This window comes from Mytilus californianus, unplaced genomic scaffold (assembly GCF_021869535.1).
Source record: "Mytilus californianus isolate M0D057914Y unplaced genomic scaffold, xbMytCali1.0.p SCAF_3, whole genome shotgun sequence".
In the NCBI taxonomy this organism is placed as follows: Eukaryota; Metazoa; Mollusca; class Bivalvia; order Mytilida; family Mytilidae; genus Mytilus; species Mytilus californianus.
In genome coordinates, this window is record NW_026262679.1 from 5,996,152 (window position 1) to 6,021,944 (window position 25,793).

At 32.2% G+C, this 25,793-nt stretch overlaps 1 protein-coding gene and 1 long non-coding RNA gene across 2 annotated transcripts in view; both read right to left on the bottom strand.

Moving 5' to 3' along the window:
* The window catches only part of LOC127733353 (uncharacterized), a 44,940-nt gene that overhangs the window by 16,608 nt on the left and 2,539 nt on the right, over positions 1-25,793 (bottom strand). Inside the window, exons 2-11 of the mRNA XM_052242721.1 lie at positions 16,744-16,823; positions 15,642-15,726; positions 14,805-14,907; positions 13,904-14,073; positions 12,980-13,065; positions 12,080-12,311; positions 11,332-11,392; positions 10,358-10,389; positions 9,271-9,335; positions 8,689-8,765 (exon numbers count right to left, since the gene is read on the bottom strand). Coding sequence (XP_052098681.1) covers positions 8,689-8,765; positions 9,271-9,335; positions 10,358-10,389; positions 11,332-11,392; positions 12,080-12,311; positions 12,980-13,065; positions 13,904-14,073; positions 14,805-14,907; positions 15,642-15,726; positions 16,744-16,823 — 991 coding nt within the window. The remainder of the gene's footprint in view (positions 1-8,688; positions 8,766-9,270; positions 9,336-10,357; positions 10,390-11,331; positions 11,393-12,079; positions 12,312-12,979; positions 13,066-13,903; positions 14,074-14,804; positions 14,908-15,641; positions 15,727-16,743; positions 16,824-25,793) is intronic.
* Positions 11,047-11,267, bottom strand: LOC127733890 (uncharacterized). Its single transcript, XR_007997272.1, has 2 exons — positions 11,224-11,267; positions 11,047-11,095 (listed from the first exon to the last, which is right to left on the bottom strand). It is a non-coding gene; the product is annotated as an uncharacterized LOC127733890 (long non-coding RNA).

Genomic DNA, 25,793 nt, shown 5'->3' on the forward strand with positions numbered 1-25,793 from the left:
ATACTGATAGAGAGGTTTTAACTTTAGCATCCATTTTATTTACCTTAGAATATAACACTGAAAGAGAGATTTTGACTTTAGCATCAGTTTTATTTACCTTGGGATATAATACTTAAAAAGAGGTTTTAACTTAAGCATCAGTTTTATTTACCTTAGAATATAATATGGATAAAGAGGTTTTAACTTTAGCATAGTTTTATTTACCTTAGGTATAACATTGATGGAGAGGTTTTAACTTTAGCATCAGTTTTATTTACCAGAGGATATAATACTGATAGAGAGGTTTTAACTTTAGCACCAGTTTTATTTTCAGTAGGATATAACACTAAAGTTAAAACCTCTCTATCAGTAGTATATCCTGATAGAGAGATTTTAACCTTAGCACCAGTTTTATTTACCTTAGGATATAATACTTATAGAGAGGTTTTATTTACCTTAGGATATAACACGGATAGAGAGGTTTTAACTTTAGCATCAGTTTTATTTACCTTAGGATATAACACTGATAGAGAGGTTTCAACTTTAGCATCAGTTTTATTTACCTTAGGATATAACACTGATAGAGCAGTTTTAACTTTAGCATCAGTTTTATTTACCTTAGGATATAATACTGATAGAGAGGTTTTAACTTTAGCATCAGTTTTATTTACCTTTGGATATAATACTACTAGAGAGGTTTTAACTTTAGCATCAGTTTTATTTACCTTAGGATATAATACTGATAGAGAGGTTTTAACTTTAGCATCAGTTTTATTTACCTTAGGATATAATACTGAAAAAGAGGTTTTAACTTAAGCATCAGTTTTATTCACCTTAGGATATAATATGGATAGAGAGGTTTTAACTTTAGCATAGTTTTATTATACGCCCGTCAATTTTTGACGGGACGTATTATGGTATACAAATGTCCGGTGTCGTCCGTCTGTCTGTCTGGCATAAACATGTCGCACTGTAACTTGAGAATGACTTATCCAAATTTCATGAAACTTAACATAGTTGTTTCTTATGATGGTCAAACGATCTGTATACTTTTTGGTGAAAATAAGATTAAAACTTTTTGAGTTACGGAACTTAGTAACTAAAACAGGTGTGTGTTTTTTTTCACATGTCGCGCTGTATCTCAAAAACAATTTATGATTATTGCTTAAAACTTTACACACTTCTTAGTTATATTAATCTTAAGATCTGTATACTTTTTGGTGATGATTCTAAATTTTATTTTAGAGATATCGAGTATTTTGTTAAAAAAGGGGGAGGGGTTTTTCGTATGTCGCGCCGTATCTCAAAAACAGTTTATGATTATTGCTTAAAACTTTACACACTTCTTAGTTATATTAACCTTAAGATCTGTATACTTTTTGGTGATGATTCAAAATTTTATTTTTGAGTTATTAAGTATTTTGTTAAAAAGGGGGAGGGGTTTTTCACATGTCGCGCCATATCTCAAATCAAAGAGCTGAAAGCTCTGAGGAAAAATGACGCCACTGTCTCTAATATTGTGATATTTTTTATGCAAGTCTTGATTTTCACATACCGTAATTATTTAACATTCCAACATGTCTCGTAAGCATATAATTGATATTCGTATATGTGCGTGTTATGTGAAGATGACAACTGGCTGTTTTTTTAGTACAAATGTATAGGTCAAGACTACCTGAATGATCTACAGTATCCAATGACTACTGGCTGTTTTTTTCTATAAATAAATAGGTCAAGACTACCCGAATGATCTACAATAGCCAATGACTACTGGCTGTTCTTTTGTACTAATAAATAGGTCAAGACTATTTGAATGATCTACAATATCCAATGACTACTGGCATGACTGGCTGTTCTTTTGTACATATAAATAAAGACTACCTGAATGATCTAAAGTATTCTAAGTAATGTGATTTTTGTCTTGCAATTACATTTTTCTAAATCAAGAATATAGACTACTAGTATCCTTTTCAAACCAAATGATTATGAAGAGCCTGTTGTTATCAAGCTCTTATACCCCACATACTCATTAAATAAGTTACTAGTGACCTAGTTAATTCTGTTACTTGAAGCAAATTATTTCTGTAGATTTAGACAATAGTATAATATTGTTTTACTAGTTTTATTTCACCTTGAAGATTAGACAAATAGGGATACTCCTTTGATTTTTTACTTCATGTCAGTCAGGTCGCTTTATATGAAACTTGAAACCACTTCTCTGCCATATTGTTATTTCATAACAACTCTGCCCTTGACCATGTTGACCCATGTAATTGATATTCATTCTTTAACCATATATCATAGTCAGTTAGTTTTTGATTTTGCACTCCCACACCACCTTTCAGGTCAAATGTCTGTCTCTATTTAAGTTAATGACATTGAACAATCATGGTATTAAACACAATTTCAATAGTGATAATGCTGTTCTAGTAGGTCACCATATATTCAACTTGGGTAGCATTCCAGTTATTGAAATTTGTGTCAGATTAGAACAATGATCTAGACCTTTAGGAATGGATCTTACAATTTAATATGGAGCCATAGTATGGGACCCTACACGGTAACAAAAAAAAAAAACAAGCTTGAAAGGATACAACGTCAAGCGGCAAAATCTATCACCAGAAATTACAAGTCAAGAGAGGATGGACGGGATACGTCTCTATAATGCTTGCCTAACTGGAACTACAACAAGATCTCCAGACAAGACGAACAAGGATATGAAGCCAGAAATTAATATTTATGTAAAAATTAGTTGAGGGGCTGATTCCCGCTATTGAACCATACTGTCATTCTATAATATTATTGCGTAAGTATTTCTGTATTGTCCTTGTTATTGGTCCATGTCTTGGTGTATTGGTCTGAGGCGAAGCCGAAGGCCAATACTGCTGGCCGAGGACCAACAATAAGGCCAATACAGAAATACATGTAATAGTATCTTTATTAATTAACTACAGTGTTACAATATTTTTTTATTTCATTTCACAAGAGATAAACATTTTTACCTTGAAGTGGAAGTATCCAAATCTCAGTTTCTTTTTATAAGATGCAATATCTAATGATTTGGTGCCGTTTCCATGTATTTTCAGCCTTTTCTCATCTGATAAATTTTTCTACCCTTTCCAGTCACTATAAAGTGTTACAACTTTAATTTAGACACAACACATAAATAGTAATTGGAAAGGTACTGCAATTGCATGTGTAATGCAAATATATTTTAAAAAAAATAATGTAAGAGTTGAAATTGATACAACTATCCATAAGCCAATTGACCAAAGAACGAAGATTTGCGCAATTACAGAATGCATATGCCTGGTTCGGGTTTAAAAATAAAAGACCGTTTACAAAACATGAGAAGCGAAAGTAAACAGTAAAAATCGATTTGTACCATCGACATGATGAAATTATGAGGTCGTCAAGAAATGAACTTTGTGATAATTTACTCGTTCCCCAAACCTGAAATAATTCCATCGTCTACTTTCAAAATGCTTTTCAAATGAATGGGACCGTCTTTAACCTAAAATATATGCCATACTGAACGTTTCAGCTTGTTTATGGTGAGTAAATAAAAACTGCGTCGTACAAACAACTTTTTTCTTTCAGTTTGAGTTTATCGTGACTTACGATCTAAAAACTAGAGACGTTCCGAAATCCTGTTTTGGCCGGATCAGAACTCGGACAATACGGAAAAAAAATCTGTATTGGCCGAGTTGACATCTTATATTGCATATGCAGTTTTCATCATATTAAGTACAATAACAGTGTAGTTAATTAATAATGATACAGTTACAGACTCTGCTGCTATAACTTTGTAAACAAAGATTCATACGCACCGCGTGGGTATAACCGTATTACTAATGTCCGATTATAAAAATCTTCGTAAATCTGGATAAAGACCAGTTTCTATCCAATGGATATCAAAATGATTCCGATTATTACTTTTTTAATGATTGTAAAGTTGAAATGGCATGAAAGGCTGACATTATTTCGGAGAACTATTTTGTCTAGCGATTGCTGATCATTGGAGGGTAAAAAGTCCAACACCATAACAAAACGGATCTATTTATCATGTATACATACCGAGTGTTTACGATTGTAAGACATGTGCATAAAAGTGAAAGCTCGAATAAATATGAAAAATATAACAAAGGGATAGCTCCAAATACCATTTAATAACAAAAAACATATGGACAGGTCAAGATATCTTTTTGGTAAATAAAATAACGTATGTAAGCTGGATCCCGTCCGACTACAACACTTTGTTTGAGTGTAGCGTAAAACAAGCAGTTTCCAGTTAGTATGTAAAATAGTAAATATGAAACCGAGTGCGGTAGGCGGAGGTATAATCAACTTCCGTTAGTTCTGGTCAATGGTATCGGAAACATGCCGCTGATAGCGTCATTTTCCAAAAACGATTTATGATTATTGCTTAAAATTTTACACACTTCTTAGTTATATTAATCTAAAGATCTGTATACTTTTTGGTTTTGATTCAAAATTTTATTTTTGAGATATTGATTTTTTTTTTTTAAAAGGGGGGTTTTCACATGTCGCGCCGTATCTCAAAAACGATATATGATTATTGCTTAAAATTTTACACACTTCTTAGTTATATTAATCTAAAGATCTGTATACTTTTTGGTTTAGATTCAAAATTTTATTTCAGAGATATTGAGTTTTTTGGAAAAAAAAAAGGGGGTTTTCGCATGTCACGCCGTATGTCAGAAACTATTTATGCTTATTGCATAAAAATTCACACACAAGACGACAGGCGTATCATGCGCTCATGGCGCAGCTGTTTATTTACCTTAGGATATAACACTGATAGAGAGGTTTTAACTTTAGCATCAGTTTTATTTACCTTAGGATATAATATGGAAAGAGAGATTTTAACTTTAGCATCCGTTTTATTTACCTTAGGATATAATACTGAAAAAGAGGTTTTAACTTAAGCATCAGTTTTATTTACCTTAGGATATAATACTGATAGAGAGGTTTTAACTTTAGCATCCGTTTTATTTACCAGAGGATATAATACTGATAGAGAGGTTTTAACTTTAGCATCAGTTTTATTTACCTTAGGATATAATACTTCTAGAGAGGTTTTAACTTAAGCATCAGTTTTATTTACCTTAGGATATAATATGGATAGAGAGGTTTTAACTTTAGCATAGTTTTATTTACCTTAGGATATAACACTGATAGAGAGGTTTTAACTTTAGCATCAGTTTTATTTACCAGAGGATATAATATGGATAAAGAGATTTTAACTTTAGCATCAGTTTTATTTACCTTAGGATATAACACTGATAGAGAGGTTTTAACTTTAGCATCCGTTTTATTTACCTTAGGATACAACACTGATAGAGAGGTTTTAACTTTAGCACCAGTTTTATTTACCTTAGGATATAACACTGATAGAGCGGTTTTAACTTTAGCATCAGTTTTATTTACCTTAGGATATAATACTGATAGAGAGGTTTTAACTTTAGCATCCGTTTTATTTACCTTAGAATATAACACTGAAAGAGAGATTTTGACTTTAGCATCCGTTTTATTTACCTTAGGATATAATACTGATAGAGAGGTTTTAACTTTAGCATCCATTTTATTTACCTTAGAATATAACACTGAAAGAGAGATTTTGACTTTAGCATCAGTTTTATTTACCTTGGGATATAATTCTGAAAAAGAGGTTTTAACTTAAGCATCAGTTTTATTTACCTTAGAATATAACACTGATAGAGAGGTTTTGACTTTAGCATCCGTTTTATTTACCTTAGAATATAACACTGAAAGAGAGATTTTGACTTTAGCATCCGTTTTATTTACCTTGGGATATAATTCTGAAAAAGAGGTTTTAACTTAAGCATCAGTTTTATTTACCTTAGAATATAACACTGATAGAGAGGTTTTGACTTTAGCATCCGTTTTATTTACCTTAGGTATAACACTGATGGAGAGGTTTTAACTTTAGCATCAGTTTTATTTACCAGAGGATATAATACTGATAGAGAGGTTTTAACTTTAGCACCAGTTTTATTTTCAGTAGGATATAACACTAAAGTTAAAACCTCTCTATCAGTAGTATATCCTGATAGAGAGATTTTAACCTTAGCACCAGTTTTATTTACCTTAGGATATAATACTTATAGAGAGGTTTTATTTACCTTAGGATATAACACTGATAGAGAGGTTTTAACTTTAGCATCAGTTTTATTTACCTTAGGATATAACACTGATAGAGAGGTTTCAACTTTAGCATCAGTTTTATTTACCTTAGGATATAACACTGATAGAGCAGTTTTAACTTTAGCATCAGTTTTATTTACCTTAGGATATAATACTGATAGAGAGTTTTAACTTTAGCATCAGTTTTATTTACCTTAGGATATAATACTACTAGAGAGGTTTTAACTTTAGCATCAGTTTTATTTACCTTAGGATATAATACTGATAGAGAGGTTTTAACTTTAGCATCAGTTTTATTTACCTTAGGATATAATACTGAAAAAGAGGTTTTAACTTAAGCATCAGTTTTATTCACCTTAGGATATAATATGGATAGAGAGGTTTTAACTTTAGCATAGTTTTATTATACGCCCGTCAATTTTTGACGGGACGTATTATGGTATACAAATGTCCGGTGTCGTCCGTCTGTCTGTCTGGCATAAACATGTCGCACTGTAACTTGAGAATGACTTATCCAAATTTCATGAAACTTAACATAGTTGTTTCTTATGATGGTCAAACGATCTGTATACTTTTTGGTGAAAATAAGATTAAAACTTTTTGAGTTACGGAACTTAGTAACTAAAACAGGTGTGTGTTTTTTTTCACATGTCGCGCTGTATCTCAAAAACAATTTATGATTATTGCTTAAAACTTTACACACTTCTTAGTTATATTAATCTTAAGATCTGTATACTTTTTGGTGATGATTCTAAATTTTATTTTAGAGATATCGAGTATTTTGTTAAAAAAGGGGGAGGGGTTTTTCACATGTCGCGCCGTATCTCAAAAACAGTTTATGATTATTGCTTAAAACTTTACACACTTCTTAGTTATATTAACCTTAAGATTTGTATACTTTTTGGTGATGATTCAAAATTTTATTTTTGAGTTATTAAGTATTTTGTTAAAAAGGGGGAGGGGTTTTTCACATGTCGCGCCATATCTCAAAAAACGATTTATGATTATTGCTTAAAATTTTACACACTTCTTAGTTATATTAATCTAAAGATCTGTATACTTTTTGGTTTTGATTCAAAATTTTATTTTTGAGATATTGATTTTTTTTTTAAAAGGGGGGTTTTCACATGTCGCGCCGTATCTCAAAAACGATTTATGATTATTGCTTAAAATTTTACACACTTCTTAGTTATATTAATCTAAAGATCTGTATACTTTTTGGTTTTGATTCAAAATTTTATTTTAGAGATATTGAGTTTTTTGGAGAAAAAAAAAGGGGGTTTTCGCATGTCACGCCGTATGTCAGAAACTATTTATGCTTATTGCATAAAAATTCACACACAAGACGACAGGCGTATCATGCGCTCATGGCGCAGCTGTTTATTTACCTTAGTATATAACACTGATAGAGAGGTTTTAACTTTAGCATCAGTTTTATTTACCTTAGGATATAATACTGATAGAGAGGTTTTAACTTTAGCATCCGTTTTATTTACCAGAGGATATAATACTGATAGAGAGGTTTTAACTTTAGCATCAGTTTTATTTACCAGAGGATATAATACTGATAGAGGTTTTAACTTTAGCATCAGTTTTATTTACCTTAGGATATAATACTGATAGAGAGATTTTAACTTTAGCATCAGTTTTATTTACCTTAGGATATAACACTGATAGAGAGGTTTTAATTTTAGCATCAGTTTTATTTACCTTAGGATATAACACTGATAGAGAGGTTTCAACTTTAGCATCAGTTTTATTTACCTTAGGACATAATACTGATAGAGAGGTTTCAACTTTAGCATCAGTTTTATTTACCTTAGGATATAACACTGATAGAGAGGTTTCAACTTTAGCATCAGTTTTATTTACCTTAGGATATAACACTGATAGAGCGGTTTTAACTTTAGCATCAGTTTTATTTACCTTAGGATATAATACAGATAGAGAGGTTTTAACTTTAGCATCCGTTTTATTTACCTTAGGATATAATACTGATAGAGAGGTTTTAACTTTAGCATCAGTTTTATTTACCTTAGGACATAATACTGATAGAGAGGTTTCAACTTTAGCATCAGTTTTATTTACCTTAGGATATAATACTGAAAAAGAGGTTTTAACTTAAGCATCAGTTTTATTTACCTTAGAATATAATACTGACAGAGAGGTTTTAACTTTAGCATCAGTTTTATTTACCTTAGGATATAATAGTACTAGAGAGGTTTTAACTTTAGCATCAGTTTTATTTACCAGAGGATATAATACTGATAGAGAGGTTTTAACTTTAGCACCAGTTTTATTTTCAGTAGGATATAATACTACTAGAGAGGTTTTAACTTTAGCATCAGTTTTATTTACCTTAGGATATAACACTGATAGAGAGGTTTTAACTTTAGCATCAGTTTTATTTACCTTTGGATATAATACTACTAGAGAGGTTTTAACTTTAGCATCAGTTTTATTTACCTTAGGATATAACACTGATAGAGCGGTTTTAATTTTAGCATCCGTTTTATTTACCTTAGGATATAACACTGATAGAGAGGTTTTAACTTTAGCATCAGCAGCTTGTAAGTACCTGGATGCAACTATTCTACCTATCAATAGAAAATTATTAAATGAAATACAGTATAATATTTACATATACATTCATCACTAATTTTCTTCCCTGGTTAAAATTCACATCATATCCACTTTTATTTCTTCAATTTAACTATGAGATCATTGCTATATATTGGACACAAACATTTTTTGTTATCAATTTTTTAGTGTTATTTTTTATGGTCTCTGCTTTCATTCACAAAATTGTAAAGACCAAGGGTGATTAAGATCTTTACCAATGATATTGATACTGGTCTATCATTTGAGACCTAATTTGATCTCCATATGTCTTCTTGGTTTCATTGCTTGGTTACTATTTCATTGACCTTTACCTTACAAATGTTTTAATCAATAAATAAACTTGTTTAAGTTGCTTTAACAATCATTAATCTCTAAGAAACACAACTTTGTCTCTTTTTTCTGGACCTTACTCTAATATCACTTCTAACAATGAAACTTATATAAACTGAGCAGACATAACTGAGATCTAAGAGATCTTACTAGATTTTTTCTTTGCTGTCTGTGGAGTTTTACTTGGTAATGGTGACTTTTTCTTCACTGGTGCACTGTCAAAAATAGAAAACAAAATTTAGAGAAACAAGAACACACCTCCACTCATAATTCAAAGTATCAGAAAACAGGACGTATGAGTGAAATGTGTGACAGAAATATGTTGGAAGAACAGACATACAAGGTGATTGCAATATAGCCCTCACTCATAAAGTAATTGATTGTTGGTTGCTTAACGTTCAGTGGATCATGGTATAATAACATAATAAAATCACTGCTTTAAAAGACTCATTAGAGCTTTTTATAAGTAATAATTACTCATATTTTAAGGATTTTAACACACTATGCTGAAAGAAGGTTTGTTGAGCTATTCTGCTACTAACAGAAAATTGGTTTAAACATGAAGGTAAGGAGGGAATAGAATTTTTTTTTTTGTAAATGTTTAAATTAAAAAAAAAAAGATGTTAGGGTACATCAAACAATCCCTTAAAATAGAACAAATCATTCAAAGATTCAGAAATTTAGACAATTATTAATATTTGACACAATTGTTACAAATCTCCTTTGAATATGATACATGAACTGTGGTTTCTAGTGTAAAACTCCTGTTCATCAGTATTTCTCATTGTTGAAGACTGTACAATGGCCTATAATTGCTTAATGCCCCTTCATTTTATCTCTGGTAGATAGTTGTCTCATTGGAAATCATATCACATCTTCTTATTTTTATATAAAACCTTTTTTAAAAATAAGGTAAATGTGGTCATAGAGGTTTTTACCTTTTCCTTCTGGTATTGCCCATTGTTTTTACCTTCTCTTTCTGGTATTGCCCTTTGTTTTTACCTTTTCTTTCTGGTATTGCCCTTTGTTTTTACCTTCTCTTTCTGGTATTGCCCATTGTTTTTACCTTCTCTTTCTGGTATTGCCCTTTGTTTTTACCTTTTCTTTCTAGTATTGCCCTTTGTTTTTACCTTTTCTTTCTGGTATTGCCCTTTGGTTTTACCTTTTCTTTCTGGTATTGCCCTTTGTTTTTACTTTGTTTTTACCTCTTCTTTCTGGTATTGCCCTTTGTTTTTACCTTTTCTTTCTGGTATTGCCCTTTGTTTTTACCTTTTCTTTCTAGTATTGCCCTTTGTTTTTACCTTTTCTTTCTAGTATTGTCCTTTGTTTTTACCTTTTCTTTCTGGTATTTCCTTTTGTTTTTACCTTTTCTTTCTGGTATTGCCCTTTGTTTTTACTTTGTTTTTACCTCTTCTTTCTGGTATTGCCCTTTGTTTTTACCTTTTCTTTCTGGTATTGCCCTTTGTTTTTACTTTGTTTTTACCTCTTCTTTCTGGTATTGCCCTTTGTTTTTACCTTTTCTTTCTAGTATTGCCCTTTGTTTTTACCTTCTCTTTCTGGTATTGCCCTTTGTTTTTACCTTCTCTTTCTGGTATTGCCCATTGTTTTTACCTTCTCTTTCTGGTATTGCCCTTTGTTTTTACCTTCTCTTTCTAGTATTGCCCTTTGTTTTTACCTTTTCTTTCTAGTATTGCCCTTTGTTTTTACCTTCTCTTTCTGGTATTGCCCTTTGTTTTTACCTTCTCTTTCTGGTATTGCCCATTGTTTTTACCTTCTCTTTCTGGTATTGCCCTTTGTTTTTACCTTTTCTTTCTGGTATTGCCCTTTGTTTTTACCTTTTCTTTCTGGTATTGCCCTTTGTTTTTACTTTGTTTTTTCCTCTTCTTTCTGGTATTGCCCTTTGTTTTTTACCTTTTCTTTCTGGTATTGCCCTTTGTTTTTACCTTTTCTTTCTAGTATTGCCCTTTGTTTTTACCTTTTCTTTCTAGTATTGCCCTTTGTTTTTACCTTTTCTTTCTGGTATTTCCTTTTGTTTTTACCTTTTCTTTCTAGTATTGCCCTTTGTTTTTACCTTTTCTTTCTGGTATTGCCCTTTGTTTTTACCTTTTCTTTCTGGTATTGCCCTTTGTTTTTACCTTTTCTTTCTGGTATTGCCCTTTGTTTTTACTTTGTTTTTACCTCTTCTTTCTGGTATTGCCCTTTGTTTTTTACCTTTTCTTTCTGGTATTGCCCTTTGTTTTTACCTTTTCTTTCTGGTATTGCCCTTTGTTTTTACCTTTTCTTTCTAGTATTGCCCTTTGTTTTTACCTTTTCTTTCTGGTATTTCCTTTTGTTTTTACCTTTTCTTTCTGGTATTTCCTTTTGTTTTTACCTTTTCTTTCTAGTATTGCCCTTTGTTTTTACCTTTTCTTTCTAGTATTGCCCTTTGTTTTTACCTTTTCTTTCTGGTATTTCCTTTTGTTTTTACCTTTTCTTTCTGGTATTTCCTTTTGTTTTTACCTTTTCTTTCTAGTATTGCCCTTTGTTTTTACCTTTTCTTTCTGGTATTGCCCTTTGTTTTTACTTTGTTTTTACCTCTTCTTTCTGGTATTGCCCTTTGTTTTTTACCTTTTCTTTCTGGTATTGCCCTTTGTTTTTACCTTTTCTTTCTGGTATTGCCCTTTGTTTTTACCTTTTCTTTCTAGTATTGCCCTTTGTTTTTACCTTTTCTTTCTGGTATTTCCTTTTGTTTTTACCTTTTCTTTCTGGTATTTCCTTTTGTTTTTACCTTTTCTTTCTAGTATTGCCCTTTGTTTTTACCTTTTCTTTCTAGTATTGCCCTTTGTTTTTACCTTTTCTTTCTGGTATTTCCTTTTGTTTTTACCTTTTCTTTCTGGTATTTCCTTTTGTTTTTACCTTTTCTTTCTAGTATTGCCCTTTGTTTTTACCTTTTCTTTCTGGTATTGCCCTTTGTTTTTACCTTTTCTTTCTGGTATTGCCCTTTGTTTTCGATGTGACTAAATCTTTAACAGAACATACATCACTTTCACTATGGTTGGATTGATTGTCGTCTGCTGCAGGTTTTTCCGACATGTCAGAATCTTGAGAATCATCAAAGTTAGGTTGAGGTAATCTATTGATTCTCATATCCTTTTCTATCTGTGTTAGGAGATTAAAGTTATCTACGGATCGGCATGGCTCACTTGGACTTACTGTAAACAAAAGAAATTTATATATTAAACCAAAAAAATATTTATAACACTACTGTGGATTCATTTATTATTAACGGCAAACTATATACATTTTTTTATAAAAATAAATCTGACTTTCAAGCAAATATTTTTCCTTTTAAAAATACTGAAATAATTCATATCTGTTACAATTATTCTGAGGGTTTCCTGTTTTCCTACTTGGTAATTCTGGTGCAACTGTCAATATGTCCGTCAAGTTAAACTGTCATTATATATGTCAGTCAAGTTTTAAATCATTATAAAGAATACAATTAAGGTTTGATGATACATCAACTTTTACTCTGTTTAAAATGAGTACTTTATCCTTAACTTTTATAGAAATAACTGTTGACACAGAAATATGTCCTACAGTACATAATGTTGACAATGCAAAGGTTGCAATAAAAATTTGCATCACTTTAACATGTAAACATTGCAAAACTTTCAAGGTACACAAACCATCATCAAGGGGGCAACGCCAAATAATCTCCACGAAGTTAGATGTATTAATGCTTATACAACTACATACCAAACATCAATGATTTACCATTAGTGATTCCCCTTAAACTGACCTCATGACAAACTTGAACAAATTGTTGACTATGCCGAAATCTGAAACAGCACGCCTAAGCATTATTAATCATACTTACAGTTATCAACATTGATCTGAGGAAGTTCTTTTGTTATCTTAATGGTGTTCATACTGTCTACTTTAACTGATTTACTTTTAGATGATCTGAAATAAAACATATTTTCACTTATAGAAGCCATGGACTTTCATTCAAGATCAAACTATCAATATAGTTTAGTTATATGACAACCAAATACATACTTGGCCTTAATCTTATTTGGATAGTCTCATTGGCAACTACTTATTATCATTTTACATAAACATAATTTGATCTGCAAGATTTTCTTATAAATATCATACTTTTTGTTAATATGGCTTTTTTTTTTACACTATAGGGTTCAGTGGCATAATCTTAACTGTAAATTATAATTAACTGTATTAAATACTGACATAAATCAATGAGTTTAGTAGTTCTGTCACAAATAAGATAACAGTTACAACAACTGACATGTTTGTGAAGTAATTTAATAAATTCCCATAAAAACATTTATGAAACCCTCAACACATACCTTTTAAATTATGTTCAGTAGCAACAACAAGTCTAGATGGAATTAAACGACTCAATTCTGGCGCCAAGTGATTTTTAAAATTTACAACCAGTCTTTTAAATTTAGTTAATAATATCATGTGATATGCATAACATAATAAATCACATCTAAATATCTATCCAAGAAAGGACATATTGCATTTCACTGCACAATGGTTCTGTGATTACCCTGAGCACTGATTTTATATTTAAATCCATTTAAATATGACTTGTGGATTGTTTAATCCAATTAAATTAATTTCAATATATCAAATACAAACAAAAACATATTTTGACTTTATCTTACATTTCAAGAATGAAAGAGCGATGAAAAAAAACAAACTTATTTATTCAGATTTCAACATAATCAAGGGAATCATGTGACAGCATAAAAACTGCCTTGAAACTGTATCTTACCTGAGGTCAGAGTTCACTTTCTCTAAAGAATGACACACCACCCTGACAGGAGATCTTTCAAAGCCCACCATAATATCTACCTCTGATTGGTTAGGATCTTTAGTCTGTCGTGAGGCATCAACCAACAAAACTTCTGATGGTAGTTGTTTGTGAACTCTTGTGTCCTTTGACTAAACAGACAGTATCAAATTACTCAAAAAATATGTGTAACATCTGCAATATTTATATTTCTTTTTAAATAAAATGTCATATTAATTTATTTTTTAAGAATTAATTAATTAACTGACACATATAGTTTTCATTTTATCAAATGCATAAATACAGTTTTATTTTGTAACCACCAAATGACATATGATTAAATCATAGATTACTGTAAAACTTTATATTGTAAATCAAGTTATTGTTGGTTTTGTTTGTGGTTTGGGCCTTAGACTTGGCAGTTTATTCTTCCCAGTATTCTATGTCACATGTCACAGCCTTTTTACCAATTTAAATGTACAATGAAAAGTTTGAGTATGGTAAATTTTGCTGTTAAATGCCATCTTCGAAAATAGCAAAATTAGCAAGAAAATTCACCAGTAAAGAGTATTAAATTGCATAAGAAACATAGGAACTATGCCAACAAAGTCTGCATTCTTCTAAAAATGCTGAAACTGAATTTGCATTATCAAAATATAATGAGCTGCTCTATTAAACATACTAGGTAAAATTATACACAATTTCATGGAAGTTTTCAAATTGACAGCAATCATTGCTCTGAAAGATTTCTTTTAAGTATCTTATAAATTAATACAGAAGAGAAATGATGTGCCTTCATGGCCTTTGAGGAGTGTCACATCTACAGTGAAAAAAGTTTTATTTTTACTGCAAACAATTGAAAATGAATTAAGTTTATTTCTACCTTGTAATGATCAGGTAAATCATCTTCACTGTCAGATAAATCAAGGGAATCAGCTTTGTCTTTTCTGTGTGGTGAATGCTTTTCTATAAGCCCTGGTGCTAGCCTAAAAAATATAACCATGGACATTAATAATATCTATTACATTCTTAGTCATATCAAACAAGATAATTTTATCTGTTTCACTATTTAAGTTAAATAACAAGATAATTCTATCAGTATGACTAAGTGAGGCCACACTTAAAAATATTTTGGTTTGCCAAAACCCTACCCATAGGTAGAGACAGAGGGTAGGTAGGTAGACATTTTCTTTTTTTTTGGCAGAGAGAATTAAAGTGTAAGATGTTTTTTAGTATTCATGCCTATCTGATTAAAAAAAACAAAAACTTTTTAACATCAGGACAATAAAAGATTTTGAGTAGGCAGCTATTTTCTGGGCAGGTAGGGTTAGGGCAAACAAACATATTCTTTTTTATAGCCTGATTAAACAAGACAATTTTATCTGTATGACTTAGTTATCATAACAAGATAATTTTATTGGTATGACTAAGTTATCATAACAAGATCATTTTGTCTGTATGACTAAGTGATCTAACAAGATAATTTTATTGGTATGACTAAGTTATCATAACAAGACAATTTTGTCTGTATGACTAAGTGACCTAACAAGATAATTTTATCTGTATGACTAAGTTATCATAACAAGATAATTTTATTGGTATGACTAAGTTATCATAACAAGATAATTTTATCTGTATGACCAAGTTATCTAACAATATAATTGTATCTGTATGACTAACAAATGACTAAGTTATATAATAGGAGCCATGTCCTACTTACTTTCTTGGATTTACTGCTGTATTATTCTTCTCTGACACAAAGCTCGTGTATGGACTCTGGGGTTTCTTAATGATGGAACTTTTTTCTGAAATATAAACAATTTACTTTAACATGTGTATTTCTTGTTTATGAAATACATGAGTACATATTGTTAAAGTATTGATTCCAAGGAAAAATCAAACCATCACTGATGTCATGATCAATCTAATCTAATCAGATCTAATCAAATAAGGCAGCATACACATTTATGTAAATTATTACAATTAATCATTTCTTTACAAATGTTTTATTCAAAGCACTTGTTGTAAGCTTTCTATTTAGAATTCAAAGAAATATACATCAGACTTGGTTTAAAAAGTCTCTCAAAACTGCAATCTAGCATTTAAATGAAGCACGACAGTTAAACTTGTAAATGTCAAGTGTTCAGAATTTGGATTAGATTTAATTTTCTCTTTTTGTATATCAAAAAAATAAATTTTGATATCAATAGAGTTTTTATAGAATTTTATAAAATTACTTTTAAAGTTTATCTATCCCGAAATATTTGGATTTCACAAAAAAAAAAATACATATAAAAACCTTATTGAAACTGTGCAAAGTTCATGGACTGTATCTTTTTGTCAAAAATAAACAAATTGCAAAAAAAACTCTCTTAGTTTATTTCTTCAAATCATATAGAGAAATATTCATATATTTTTTATTTACGTAGAATATAGGCAAATGTATCTAATTAAAATGGAATAAACTAGCTTCTTTTTGATTTCTTTTTTTTATTCAAGGGTAAAAGAAGTTGGTGGTCAACGATTTAAATGGTGTTTTATACTTACTGTAGATCACTTACATATCTCTTATTATTTGTATCTCATGAGTATTAATCTGGAGCCAAAAATATATCTATACAGTAAAATTTGTGTAATTAATATGTTTTTTGAGTTGCCATCATTTAACAAAGTATAGGAAAATCACTGAGTACAAGATTGTGGGTATATGACCTCTACAGCCTTTAGATGAGTAACATCTACCTTAAACTCCACTGACAAGATGTGCAGGCTTTGCTTTAGCAACATCTGTTCTCTCCAGCCTTAAGAAAAGCCACACTTACCTTCAACTCCACTGACAAGATGTGCAGGCTTTGTTTTAGCAGCATCTCCAGATAATAGACGTCCTTGTGATAATGGTTTTCTGTAAAATTAATATGTTACTTTGAAAAAAAAGGTTAATTCAGTAAAGCAATGATTCCTTTATTCTGATAAAAACTTCGAATTGCAAAGTTTAGGGGTTTTTTGCAAATTCCCTATACTTATTTTCAGTTATTATATCTAGCCTGGGTGTTGACCGTGAGTTTTCCCTGGGATCATTTTTCTTGTGCTAGAGACTTGATGTCCAGACTTGGATATTTAAACCTCGTCTGGGCAATATTTCTTTAGATTGAGAAAATTTTTTAACAATGGTAAGTTGTACTTTAAATTTATCTTTTTTTATCAGTTTCAATCATAGCTTTCAACATGATTGTCTTGTCTGGAAAAATTACCTGTTCAGGCGACAGGTAAACTATTTTGAACTGGACATCTACCAGTCTATTTGAAGTTTTTTTCTAAAATTTCACTGGTTTGGATCTAATAAATTTAAAGTAAAATGATTATGCCTATCAGAAATATGTATTAAAATATTAAAATATGATTTTATGATATTTAAACAGGCAGTATAAACTCAATTAAGCTTTGTAAATATATATGGATTTTACGTATCCATCTCTGGTCCATGTTATATCATTGTCAAGCAAGGCTTCCAAAACTGTCATATATTCATGTCCGGTAAAAGTCCGGCTGGGCAAAGCATGAAACGGTCATCCACTTTTTAGTTTTCAAGGCTTTCTTAAGACACGGTCATTTTAACATAATTCGCGATCATTTTGACCCAACCTTTTGCCTTTAACAGCCACACATTTCAGGTCATAAAAGTGACATGATCATTAAGTACTATCAAAACAACCCCTACTTTAATACCTTCTCATTTTAATCAAGGCTATTTAGTTGTCGAACAGCTGAAATTTACCTGTTCAGGTGACAGGTAAACTATTTTGAACCGGACATTGATCGGTCTATTCAAAGTTATTTTCTTACATTTCAGCGGTTTGCATCTAAATAATTTAGTCAAAAAGATTTAAATTATCAGAAATACGTTTACAAATATGATTTGATGAAAAAATTAAAAAGGTGAGAATGAAAAATCGTCATAACCACGTTGTTTGAACCAGAGACATGTCTCTGTTTGAACTAGTACACGTGTGCGCATGTGCGCAGGTGTGAAATTTAATTATGCATCCTAATTTCTTAAAAAAATGCTTAAATTGTCATTAATACCTTTATCTCACGTTTATTTCGAATATTTTCTTGAAGAAATAACGTAGAAAGAGCTACGTACACTCATTCATGCTTTGCAAACGTACACGGAATTTACGTATCCGTCTCTGGTCCATGTTTTACCATTGTCAAGATAACATCCGGTATAAGATTTTAACGAATGTATTGACGACATTATTTTGCACAAATAAAGAGTCTAAGGCAGATATAAGTACGCTGATGTTGCACACTTCGAATGATGCACTGCCAATTTAACAGTTTACGTCAGAACTTCGAATTTGAATCAAAGAAAGTTTAATATCGTTTTTTTTTTAATGTCAATCATTGGGATGGCCAACTCAGCAACTGAATACCGTAATTGCCTTTTGTTTATTTAGTCTTAAGGGATTAAAATCGGGATAATATATAAAATGTCCGGCTGGCTAAAAATAATTTTGGAAGCCCTGTTGTCAAGTCAACATTCGGTATTAGGAAAATGTGCTTTTTAAAAACAAAAGTAAAGTTTCTGACAGTGTGACTTTGAATAAATGAAAGAACCTTAGTGAGCGCGCTCACATACCCCACGTCCCCACATTGTCATTGGAGAAATAAAATAAGTGTAAGAAAAAAAAATTGTATCAGAAAAAAAATTGAATCATAATTTCCTGTCAATATGCACATCTACATAGTATGTCCTTATTATCTACACAGCTTCATGAAATTTTGTTGTGTGGTTTGAGAGGAGTTGCGATGACAAAAGGTTGCAGTAGTATATTGGGCAAATAAGTTCAAAGGAGCGTAACTCCTGGAAAAAACATTGAATCGTAATTTCCTGTCGATATGCACATCTACATAGTATGTCCTTATTATCTACACAGTTTCATGAAATTCTGTTGTGTGGTTTGAGAGGAGTTGCGATGACAAAAGGTTGCAGTAGTATATTGGGCAAATAAGTTCAAAGGGGCGTAACTCCTGGAAAAAAAATTGAATCGTAATTTCCTGTCGATATGCACATCTATGTAGTATGTCCTTATTATCTGAAAAGGTTTCATGAAATTCTGTTGTGTGGTTTGAGAGGAGTTGCGATGACAAAAGGTTGCAGTAGTATATTGGGCAAATAAGTTCAAAAGGGCGTAACTCCTGGAAAAAAAATTGAATCGTAATTTCCTGTCGATATGCACATCTACGTAGTATGTCCTTATTATCTGAAAAGGTTTCATGAAATTCTGTTGTGTGGTTTGAGAGGAGTTGTGATGACAAAAGGTTGCAGTAGTATATTGGGCAAATAAGTTCAAAAGGGCGTAACTCCTGGGAAAAAAATTGAATCGTAATTTCCTGTCGATATGGACATCTACGTAGTATGTCATTATCTGAAAAGATTTCATGAAATTCTGTTGTGTGGTTTGAGAGGAGTTGCGATGACAAACTGTTGCAGTAGTACATTAAAGTAAATAAGTTCAAAGGGGTGTAACTCCTAGAAAAAGAATTGAATCGTAATTTCCTGTCGATATGCACAACTACATAGTATGTCCTTATTATCTAAAAAGGTTTAATGAAATTCTGTTGTGTGGTTTCAGAGGAGTTGCGATGACAAGAAACAGGACTGACAGACTGACGGACAGACAGACGGACGGATGGGTCAAAAACATAATACCCTCCGCAACTTGTTGCGTGGGGTATAATAAAGAGTACAAGGACAAAAAAAATATATGCTTGTTTATGGTTACCTGACCAACCCTACTTTTGAGTGCCAACCCGAAGTCCTTCTATTCCCATCGTAAAGTGAATAAAATGCTCTGCTGGGGCGCAGCTTGATACGACCGCAGAGGTCGAACCCTGAACAGTTGTGGCAAGTATGGACACAACATTCAAGCTTGATACAGCACTGAAATTGGATTGTAATTAAATATTTGACACAGCATAGGTTTCTGACACAGAATGAATGTGGTCTAAGAACTTAAAAATTTTTAATTTACCTATTCAAACCATATCATTAATATTTGCTTTTATATATAAATCAGAAATAACCAATTTAAAATGGAAAATTTTAAAGAAAAAAAAGGAAAAAAAAAAACCCAAATTTTTTGAACCCCCTTATGATTCATCACCCCCAAACTCAATCCCAGCCTTCCCTTTGTGATATGGAACCTTGCAGTACAATTTCATAAAGATCCATACACTTACACACAAGTTATTGTACTGAAACTAGAAAAATGCTTGTTTTTTGCCCTTATATGGCCCCTAATTCCTAAAATTTTGAGGGAATTACCCCAAAAATCAATCCCAGCCTTCCCTTTGTGGTATGGTACCTTGCAGTACAATTTCAGAGAGATCCATACACTTGAACACAAGTTATTGTCTGGAAACTAGAAAAATGCTTATTTTTGGCCCCTTTTCGGTCCCTTATTCCTAAATGTTTTGGGCAATTACCCCCAAACTCAATTCCAGCATTCCCTTTGTGATATGGAACCTTGTAGTACAATTTCATAAAGATCCATACACTTACACACAAGTTATTGTCATAAAACTAGAAAAAAGCTTGTTTTTTGCCCCTTTTTGGCCCCTAATTCCTAAAATTTGGAGGCAGTTACCCCCAAAATCAATCCCAGCATTCTCTTTGTGATATGGAACCTTGTGGTACAATTTCAGAAAGATCCATACACTTACACACAAGTTATGTCTGGAAGTTACAATCAAAGCACTGTAAGCGCTGTAGGCAGTTAACCAAAAACCAAGGCAAACATAATTATGAAAACTGTGGCTATGTAGCTTCATTTTTTTTAAGATTTAAAAGAACAAACATTAAACATTCATATATTGTGCATTTATGTTCATTTAATGAATTAATTATTAAGGCAAATAATTCATATTTTATCAAGGTTTTCAAAAGCAACGCATATATCAAGTATATTTTTAATGGTCATGTGTCTGCAGTGGTACAAGTTCGAAATGATTGCAGTTGTTCTAGTTGATAGTTAACGTTGGTATTAGTTGACTGTTAGTAGTTCAAGTTGACTTAGTACGAGCTTGTAATAGTATGCATGGACTTGCTTCCCTGGAAAGAAAACTGAGTTTGTGTTCTACAGTGCAAAAGTTATGAGACACAAATCAGACAAATGTTTACTACTACGGGGATCAAAGGTGAGGTCTGACTAACCTGCCCATAGTAAATATAAATGACCCCCGCCTTCACCCCAAGTCCATGATGTCTAAGTTTGGAATAAAATGACAGGTGATTATAATAAAGTTGGTCAAACACTCTTGGGCTTGAAAGATATGTTTTCTTTAAAATGAGCCATATTAAAATGAAATTTTTTATAGAACCAGAAATTATTCAAAATATAATTACGGTAAATTCTTTAAACCTACTCATTTTTTGCATCAATAAAATTTTATAATTTATAAACAAGAAATAATTGTAACAGAATGCTGTTACGAAGTCTCCCAAACAAAGCTGCCATAATTATTCATTCCCATGGTCGCCTGACATTGGGCAAAGTCTAGTACACATTGATTAGGTCTAGTAAAGTGATATGCATATGTGATGCCTATGAGATTGACCTTGTATGTCATTCAAATCTGTTTGAAATGACGAACAGGAATGAATATGGTTTAGGAGTTGGTATCTCAAACTTTTACAAGTTCTTAAAACACACACAAGAGGGGATGGGGTGACCTTAGGGACTAACCCTATATTTCATTTGATTTTTTATGTTGTCCCATACATGAATATATATATATGGTTTAGGGGTGGGGATCTCGACCGTTATCAAGTTTTCAAACAGGAGGGGGTGGGGTGACCCCAGTGACTTCCCCTATAGTTCATTTGATTTGTTATATTGCCAAATACATGAGTATATATGGTTTAGGGGTGGGGATCTCATCTGTTTCTAAGTTATCAAACAGGAGGGGGTAGGGTGAACCTTAGGACTCTCCCTATATTTCATTTGATAAGTTCTGCTGTCCCATACATGAATATATATGGTTTAATTTAGAGGTCGGGATCTCGACTGTTTCCAAGTTCTCAAACAGGAGGGGTGGGGTGACTGCAGGGACTCCCCTATATTTCATTTGATTTGTTATATAGTCCCATACATGAGTATATATGGTTTCGGGGTGAGGATCTCGACCGTTTCCAAGTTCTCAAACAGGATGGTTTACAGTGACCATAGGAGCTGCCCCTATATTTCATTTGATTTGTTATATTGTCCCATACATGAATATATATGGTTAAGGGTGGGGATCTCGACCGTTTTCAAATTCTCAAACAGGAAGGGGTAGAGTGGCCCCAAGCACTCAACCAATATTTCATATGATTTGTTATATTGTCCCATACATGAATATATATGGTTAAGGGGTGGATCTCGACCGTTTCCAAGTTCTCAAACAGGAGGGGTGGAGTGACCCCCAAGGACTCCCCCTATATTTCATTTCATTTGTTATATTGTCACATACATGAATATGTATGGTTTATGGGATCATTATTTTTTTGTATGCTCCAATGAACAAATTATGTCTTTAAGAGAAAGATATATACCTACATATTACACACAAAATCCTTCCCAATTGAAACTTACTGGTCTATTATCACACTGTAACGTGCCACTGCTAACAAAAGTGTGCATGTTTCTAAGACATATTGAAAAAATATTTTCATAATACAAAGCATGTTACAATAACTTCATATCCACGTTGCAATTAAGAATTTTGCAAACAAATCAACCAACTATGGTTTATTTCAATTTTATTGTATGATATCACTAATTTATTTATTGTGTGTCTTGCTTGTAAATGTATAAGTATATATGTAATTGTTAATGTATAATTGTTATCCTCTTGTAGCACCATACGTGTGCTTAAGTTTAAATAAATTGTCTTGTCTTGTCTTGGGATCTTGACCGTTTCCAAATTCTCAAACAGGAGGGGTGGGGTGACCGCAGGGACTCCCTCTATATTTCATTTGATTTATTATATTGTCCCATACATGAATATATTTGGTTTAGGGGTGGGGATCTCGAACATTTCAAAGTTCCCAAACAGGAGGGTTGGGGTGACCCCAGGGACTCCCCTGTATTTCATTTGATTAGTTATATTGTCCCATACATGAATATATATGGTTTAGGGGTGGGGATCTCAACTGTTTCCAAGTTCTCAAACAGGAGGGGTGGGGTAACCCTAGGGACTTCCCCCTATAATTCATTTGATTAGTTATATAGTCCCATACATGAATATATATGGTTTAGGGGTGGGGATCTCATCCGTTTCAAAGTTATCAAACAGGAGGGGGTAGAGTGACCCAAAGGATTCCACCTATATATCATATGATTTGCTTACATTCAGGTATCATATAATCTAGTTGCACTATTTGCGAAAACAAAGTAAGAAACTTCCAGCTATGTTAACTGACCCTTCAAAATTGAGAAAAAAAATTGCAGCAATATGTTTACACTTTAAAAGCATCTTACATGCATTATCAACATTTATCACTGATAAAGAAGATTAATACTGTCACCAGGAACATATATATTGTTAGATATACTGTTCCCAGCTGTCACATTGTATTGGATTTTGACATTAAAATTTGTCAAAAAGTAATTTTGAGTTTCTGTATCAAATATGTTTTGCTTTTTCTTTCTTTTACATATATCTTTTGGTTTCCATTTCTATTGTTTATATTTATTTACCATGCATAGATGTATTTTGTCACCTGCCTGAAATTATTGTTTGTAGTTGATCTCCAAAACCCGGAATTACCCTTATCCGCTTCCGGAATCGGACCCGATATTGTAATTGTCTACACGGCATCCATTGTTTTTCAATGTTGTTTTTGTCAGTCAGATACGATTTTACTCGAATTTACACATTACTTGTAGGCGATTATCTGTATAAAGCTAGCGGTTGAACAAAATGAACATCGCTGTCATGAATAATAAAGATGAAAATACGTTTTGAGATCGTTTATTTAGAGACTTTGGTAAAAAGGTTTGCAAAGTTATTTTTAATTTTCTTTCAAGTGAAAGGTCCGTCGGGCGTAGCTAGTAACCAAGTCGAGAGTCCGATTGCAAAAGTGGAAGGTCGCGGATCTCGGACCACCGCTAATTTGAACCCCTGCCTCCAAATTGAAAAGATACGAAAATTTCGTCTTCTAATTTGAAATTGCCGCCAACAGCATGAACAGAGGAACTTATTAATAGACTACTGACGTAGTTGTAACACGTATTGACGACAAACAATATTCCTACGACTTTTGCCATTTGGGAAATCTAAACTACTTGTCTTTAAAGATTTTCGGCGATTAAATATTTCATACAATTGTTCTTTGACATCTTAGCCAAAAGCACAGGGGATAATAAACTACATAAGGATTCCTAATGTGCTCTACTTCCTATGTGCAACTTCAAAACTTTTGGGTGGTTCGACGATCATTTAAGGTTTTTTCTGGTCATATTTTTGTAATCCAGAATTAAAAGTATGAAAAAACTATTCAATTAGTTATAAATAACATCATATCCAGCTAGATAATAACAATGGCACGTATTTCAGCATTTATTGGGTAGAACACAAATCTAGGGTGCTCGCATAAGGCAGCTTAACTGCCTAAAAATGCTTATTGTTGGCCCCTTTTTGGCCCCTAATTCCTTAACTGTTGGTACCATAACCCCCAAAATCATTCCCCACCTTCCTTTTGTGGTATTGAACCTTATGGTAAAATTTCATAGAGATCCATTCACTTAAACTAAAGTTAGAGTGCGAAAACCAATGTGTCTTCGGACGACGACGACGACGACGCCGCCAATGTCATACCAATATATGATCGTATAAAAATTAAATGAATTCCCCGTCAAAAGCGAAGTTAAGAGTTGCCAATAAAATAAACCAATTGCCTGATACATCTGAATGTTCACAATCGTGAATATGACAGCTGTTTTAAGAAACTTGCAAGTCGTGTGATAAAAATAAACACTTCGCTGCCATTTTTCCCCAACCAATAACCAAGGGAAATAATCCAATCATTAAAAATAAGGGTAAACTCGGCCCATGGACAACTCGGACCACGGCAAGACGGACAACATGACTTAAAATCATGTCGCAAAAAATAAAAGGAAAAAATAAAATAAAATGGAAACACCGACCTACCAAACCTATTTTTTTTCATGATGTAACCTTAAACAGACATTTTTTTTTGGTCTACGGCAGATGTAAGTACCTTGATATTGCACATTTTGAATGATGCCTTGTCAGTGTAACAGTTTACATCAGAACATAAAATTCATATCAAAAGTCTGAAGTTTACAATCGTTTATATGTCAATCATTGTTATCATGCCCAAATTATTATCATGATTGCCTTATGATATCTCTTTTGGGATTAAATTTCTGAAGGAGAAAAAAATGTTCGGCTTGGCTCAAATATTTTTTGGAAGCCCTGGTTTCAATGTCTGATTAAAATTTATCTTTTTACCTGCTTCTCCAAAGGTGGAAGTAGGTCAAGTGACACCTCAGCTCCTTCTGTCCGTCTGTACGAAAGAAAACTTTCATCAAAGACTTCTTAGCTTTTATAAAAGGGAAAGATTTAATATTTGGATATTATAATGTTGAGCTGTAGTAAGTAAGCAATTTTTACATTTGCCATGTATCGACTTCCTGTTTGCCAGTAGTTTGACATTTTTCATTTACAACACTCAGTGCAGGAGGAAAATTTTCATCAAACTTTTCTGGGCTCCTATTTAAGGAAATGATTTTAATATTTGGTCTGCAGCTAGATGAAGTTGAGTTGTAGTGAGTAAGCATTCTTTACATCTGCCATGAAG